The sequence below is a fragment of the Triturus cristatus genome, chromosome 12, assembly GCF_964204655.1.
Source record: "Triturus cristatus chromosome 12, aTriCri1.1, whole genome shotgun sequence".
NCBI classification, from domain to species: Eukaryota; Metazoa; Chordata; class Amphibia; order Caudata; family Salamandridae; genus Triturus; species Triturus cristatus.
The window spans coordinates 781,250,417-781,256,416 of record NC_140595.1 but is presented as its reverse complement, the minus strand read 5'-3'; the positions used below and the strand labels follow the sequence as shown (position 1 = coordinate 781,256,416).

The 6,000-nt window shown below is 41.3% G+C and overlaps 1 protein-coding gene across 1 annotated transcript in view; it reads right to left on the bottom strand.

Annotated features, from left to right (window-relative positions):
* Positions 1-2,518: 2,518 nt before the first annotated feature.
* Positions 2,519-6,000, bottom strand: part of LOC146782818 (alpha-2,8-sialyltransferase 8E-like) — a 134,222-nt gene continuing 130,740 nt past the window's right edge. The window contains exons 6-7 of the mRNA XM_085637903.1: positions 3,888-3,977; positions 2,519-3,335 (exon numbers count right to left, since the gene is read on the bottom strand). Coding sequence (XP_085494029.1) covers positions 2,873-3,335; positions 3,888-3,977 — 553 coding nt within the window. The 3' untranslated portion in view covers positions 2,519-2,872. The remainder of the gene's footprint in view (positions 3,336-3,887; positions 3,978-6,000) is intronic.

Genomic DNA, 6,000 nt, shown 5'->3' with positions numbered 1-6,000 from the left:
TTGTTTAAAAAAGTAAACATTTTTACTTGTTCTGTCGCCCTTGTCTGACCTTACTCTTTTAATAAATCTTTCTGAGTCTTTTTCATTTTCTGAAAAATATTTTCCTGCTCAATTGATAGATGTTTTATAAGTAGTTGCATTGATTTATTACCCGTATCCATCATCAAATTACTCCAGTCTTGTAATAATGCTGCACTTGCTTCCTGGTGTGAAGATAATGTTAGAGTTCTTAAACTTCATATAACTCAATTCACTTTTACATAATATTTGTGAGAGATAATGTCCCAGGATTTGGTAAGTTGTTTTTTCTCTCATTTTCCCAACATTAATACCCGCTACTTACTATCTCCCTTCTCAGCATTTGTACCCAATGTATTCCTTTGCAATGTCACACTAGTTTTGTCTTTATACAATTCATCAGTAGTCAAAAAGAAGGATTCCCCCTTTCGGCAAATATTTGGTACCACACACTAACTCACATCAAAACCAGTCAGTCACCAGAACAAGACACCAACACCTTCACTAGGTCAAATGTTCTCAAAAAAAGATATGTATTTTAGTTAAAAAGGAGTTTCATCACAATTCATCAACTTCTGTAAATGATCCCATAAATAGTATTCCTCAATCAATACGTCATATGTCCATTTTTTTAGCCCTTTGTATTTAGGGAATTCTTTGGTTGCTTTACTACGTGCATTCTAGTCTCGTGTGGGTGGACGGCTCCGTGGTTCAATGTTGATAAGAAAGTATCTTTCTTACATGTTCTCCCCAGCATGTAATTTGTGTACAAAATGTTTGTTTGTTTTTTAACTTTCTGACTAATGTTTTTATCTTTTAACATTTATGGGATCATTTACTGTAGTTGATGAATTGTGATGAAACTCCTTTTTAACTAAAATAAATATCTTTTTTTGAGAACATTTGACCTAGTGAAGGTGTTGGTGTCTTGTTCTGGTGACTGACTGGTTTTGATGTGAGTTAGTGTGTGGTACCCAATATTTGCCGAAAGGGAGAATCCTTCTTTTTGACTACTGTCTACTTGGTGCTCTACCCCCTTTGTGGTATAGGGCCCCTCTCTTAAACCTTGTGTTTTATATAATTCATCCACAGCTGCATATCTTGCTGCATGTTTTGACTCTATCCTCCACCCGTTGCATTTTCTATTCCCTTTATGTATTACTTCACACTTGATGATGATACTGTTATTTTGTTGAGTCCCTGATTTTCAAATATCCACCTTTCCCTACAGTTTACCTAGCTCTCTACAAGCAGCAGCCCAGAGAGTTGTTGCAAATTTATGTTCTCATAGACACCTACACCTAACACAGCTTTGCCACATGGGAGACATAAGCAGGATTTAAGTAGGTGGCAAGAATGCTGACATACTTGTACTTACCTACAAAGTAATCTTCATTTGATGTATATGACTCCTTGTGTAAATATTGCAGAACTTATCTGTGATGTAATGACTGCCAGTGTAATGCATGTGACATACTGGGGTAAAGTGTGCTGTTAGAGTTATCACTTTGTCAACTGTAGGCTTTTGTGCTGTAGTGTGTGTGTGTGTGTGTGTGTGTGTATGTGTGCATGTGTGTGTGTGTGTGTGTGTGTGTGTGTGTGTGTGTGTGTGTGGTGAGCCAGAAAGAGGGGACGAGAGAGAGAGAAGACACAGAGGAAAAAAGTGTGGGAATGCGTACATTATGTTATAATAGGGGTTTGTATGTGTTTGAGTACAGTAGGCTTAACAGGTTGAAGCATGAGATTACAGTTATTACTTTACAATACAATATGTTCAGCACTTTACATGCAATACTTGAAGTTATTGAGTTATAAAATTCAATCCATGATTGAAGCAAAAGGAAATAATGCAAGTCAATGTTGAAGCAAAGATGGTATAATTCAATCCATTAATGAAGAAAAGAGGATATAATTACATCCATGATTTAAAGCCAGGAGGGTATAATTCAATCCGTGGTTGAAGGGTATAACCCAATCCTTGATTGAAGCAAAGGTGAAATTCAATCCATGATTGAAGCAAGGTGGGTATAGTTCAGTCCTAATTTAAAGCGAAAGGGTACAGTGCAATCCTGGATTGAAGCGAGGAGGGTTTAATCCATTTCTTGATTGAAAGAAGGAGGGTACACTTGTGTGGCTCAGAACTGTGATCAGTTAGTGAGTGGACCTTTTGAGAATTCAGCTCTTCAAACTAGATGTGCACCTCCCAGTGCCAGGATTCAAACAGCTCAACTGAACACTCTGTCAGTTCTACTTTCTGGTCTTAATAAAAAATCTTTTATTGGCTACAGGTGAATAAAAGATAAAATGCATGCAATATTAAATAATGTGTTTATTTGGATCAATATATGTTTAGTACTATTTAATTATCAATAAAGAAACACAGGCAAGGGGTGTTATTCGGGAACATCTTTATAAACTACTAAAGACATTTGTTTACAAGATATGTTAGCCACTCTAGCCATTTTGACATCAGTGGAATGAAAATCAAGACACAGCAGTGCATGAAGTAGGCCTACATGTAATTTACATGCTGCCCCTTCAAAATGTTGGGAAATTATGCTAATTTACACAAAGGTGAATGCCAAGTATCTCATGTCACTTTTCTAGGTGAGGACCTATATCACATAGAAAACTTACGCAAGCTACTGCGGGAGACTGCTTTGAGCAGAAAGTGTCTCTTGGCAAGACATCTTCTTGAAGCATATTACTGCATGGAAAAATGACACAAAATTTTATGGTATGCACAATGGCAAACATTTCGCATATATTGTGTAATCCAAAATCCAGTAATTCTCCAGAATGGCTGCTCTTATTGGCAATTACACATGGGATTAACCAGAACCAATGTCCTATGTCAGCGGCATGGCCCCACATGTAGCCGTAGTGCCCCATCAATGTGCATCTGAGAGTAGATTAAGAATTCCTTAGGCATGGAGTGAATAGCCTTGTTGGGCATGATCTTGTCATAGTAATGGTATCTGAGTCTACTGCCCTTCCAGTCAGTGCTGAATGGCCAGAAGCCATATAGGGTAATGGTGTCACAGATCTCGAGGGCCGCGCTAACCAGCATGAATCCTGATGACAACCTATGTACCTTCAGCCCCTTGGTCTTCCAGTGCTGCGCCAGCTTCTGAAGGTACACGGGATGGAAGGACACCATCTTGGAGGCCAGGCCAAAGTCCTCAAGCGTGTACTGCACCTTGAAGGACACCTCGGTGTTCCCCGTGAGGGAGAACACTGGCATCAGGATGAGGGCATCTCCATAGGACTGCATCATGATCCCAAAGGCTTTCCTTCCGTGATTTAAATTATGAAACCTAAAAACATAGAAAAAAGGTACACAAGCCTATGTCAGTCTTAAGTTCAAGCTTTCATGTTGTAAGTACAAATACCCGAGCAGCCCAGAAAGACTTAGGCCTTTAATAGCATCTAAAATGGCCAGGGCCACATAGAGGGGATTTATTTCAATGAAAGATCAAAGGTAGAGTATAGTGTAGGGTGTGGGCAGGAAAACACGAAGAAGGGATGGGGTGGCAGGATGAATCTGCCACAAAAGTGCCCTTCCAAGTGTGCTATGTTATGAACTGATGTAGCACCCATTCTGCCACTGGTATGGCCATGAAGTGGGGAGAACTCTAGTGACAAATGTGTGGAATGTGAGGAGCTTTATACATTTTTTTTCCTGTGTATTATTTCAGTCGCTACAACCTTGAAATAGTATGGAAAGCGAATAAATACACTGTTGAAATAGTCGCCTAACCCACCAACACTGGTTTCTGGCTTTCCTGAGAGACCTTTTACCAAATTTGAGTAAGAAAATTGGCTCCCAAAAGAGCCAAAAAGCTCCCAAGTGTAGAAATATACAGTACCTTTGATGCAAAATGCTCGGGTTTACAGTGACGAGATGAACTTTCTTTCCTGCATCATTCGTATAGTTGAGGAGCGGCGGCACGTTGAATCTGTGAGGAGGTGCAGAAAAGACAAGAGATGAGAGACCAGGGCAAAGCTCGACCTGCAGGGTGGCGGCTTCAGCCCCCTTCCTAGGGTATCTTTCACAAATAAGAGGGCAAGGGCAGAAGGGAAACGGGTAACCGAGCACTTAGAAGTGGAGGTTCTCCGACAGGGTTAGAAAAACAAAGGAGCTAAATGTTAATTTAAAACTATAAAACTCACAGAAAAAGAAAACCTAAACTCCATCTCCCATAATGCCGTTCTTTCTAAACTACATTTCCCGTGATGCCCTTCTTTCCTCTGGCCACTGCGTCCTCCCCAGAGCTCTCAACGGCAGCCATCTTAAGAAAGCCTTGCTTTCTGGTAATGAAAAAGCGACATCTAAACAGCACTGTTGTACACAGATCAGCTTCAAACAATTGTGTCAGCATCACACCTCACACTACTAGTGAAGCTGTTTCTTCCTGCAAAACGCTAGACTTCTTTAGAAAATACCCCAAATCATTAATTTTGGCAGGGAAATATGACCCTAGTGCAGGCAGGCAATGTGCTGCCCATTCCCGTTGCTTAAATTCTTGTGCACTTGGGTGCTTGGAGTGGTAGAGAACCTGAAATATTGAAGGTGGCTTTTCACGCAACCCCAAACTCGATTACTTCATGCTAATCCGTGCTAATTATGTATTAAACAAGTTTACAGGAGTATCCAGCACACCTGCCAATAGTGGTTGGAAAACATTTGAGAGACTAGGATTATCTACACTGTTGAAGACTACATTTACCATAATGCCTTCGGAAGACTGGTGCAGGCAAGCAGGCAGTGTGCTTCCCCTTCCCAGCTCCCCTTCTTGCATCTTCTTAAGAACCCTTATATCTCAAAGCCGACAGGTGGTGGAGGAAAGCTCAGTCCTTCTCGTATCACCACATTGTGTCTTTTCCTCATCCTAAAATGGCTCTTTCCTCTTTTCTGCCTTCCCAGGACTGGTAAACCTTGGTCTTTCTCCTTCAGCTGCTTGCCCTACAACTGCAACCTCTGACTTTCAGCTCCTGCACAGTCAATGCAGCCCCTTCGCCACTGCCGCCACCACCCCCCCACTAGAGCCACTGCCTTTCATTTAATAGCCCGATAACGTGTGTTTATTTATTTCTTTGACACTGGAATATGGTCTCCTTAACACCACTGCTTTGCTTTGTGGAGAAGTTGTTTGCGCACATAGATGAGGAACTCAAAACCCCTTTTTTAATACATTTATGTTATTGCTTCACTAGTTGAAGAACATTGTCGACGTATTGTTTGAGATTGTGCACATTAATACTCCACTGTGGTGGTTCGTAAAGTAGTTCCGATGCCACCAAAATGAATGGATTCAAGAATCATCCCCGTCATTTTATCTTATATGTGAGTTTATCATGTCTAACTGCGTCATGGTGTATGGACTGATATTGAAGATTGTGGTGTCTCTGCAAGCACCCTCACTAAATCCACCAATGAATCTCTATCCTGGTTTTTGGGTGCTAATATTTTATTTATTGTGGGTTTTATAAGGAGCTTACACTGCTTCAAAGCACTCACTGGTGGGTGAGGGGAGAGGTACTACACGAATCGCAATCTACGTTGCCAGAGAGTTAAGCCGTGTTTAGCTCATATGTGGTGGATACACATATTAGTCTTCAACCTCAAAGGAACCTGAGGACATCTTGTTCAAGTCAAAGTTTGGGTCGAATGATGGTCCAGAGGTCAGGCTCCCTCTCCTCTGAAGTACTTCCCCTTCAGCTGCTTGTGACTCGATGGCTGGGTAGTTAGACAGCTCACGGAATGAAAACCTGGGTGTCTGGTCAGCTTGTAGGGCCCGGGGAACCCTCTGAATCGGTACAGCATCCTTCTATTAAGTGAAGTGGCTCTAGACCCTCACTAATCAGTAACCATCACAGGAGTGATGTCAGTCAGCAGACTGTCCAAACAGCCTAGGTGATGGTATTCTCGGTCCTTTGGGGATTACCCAGTTTACAATCAAAGGATACCATATGGTTTTG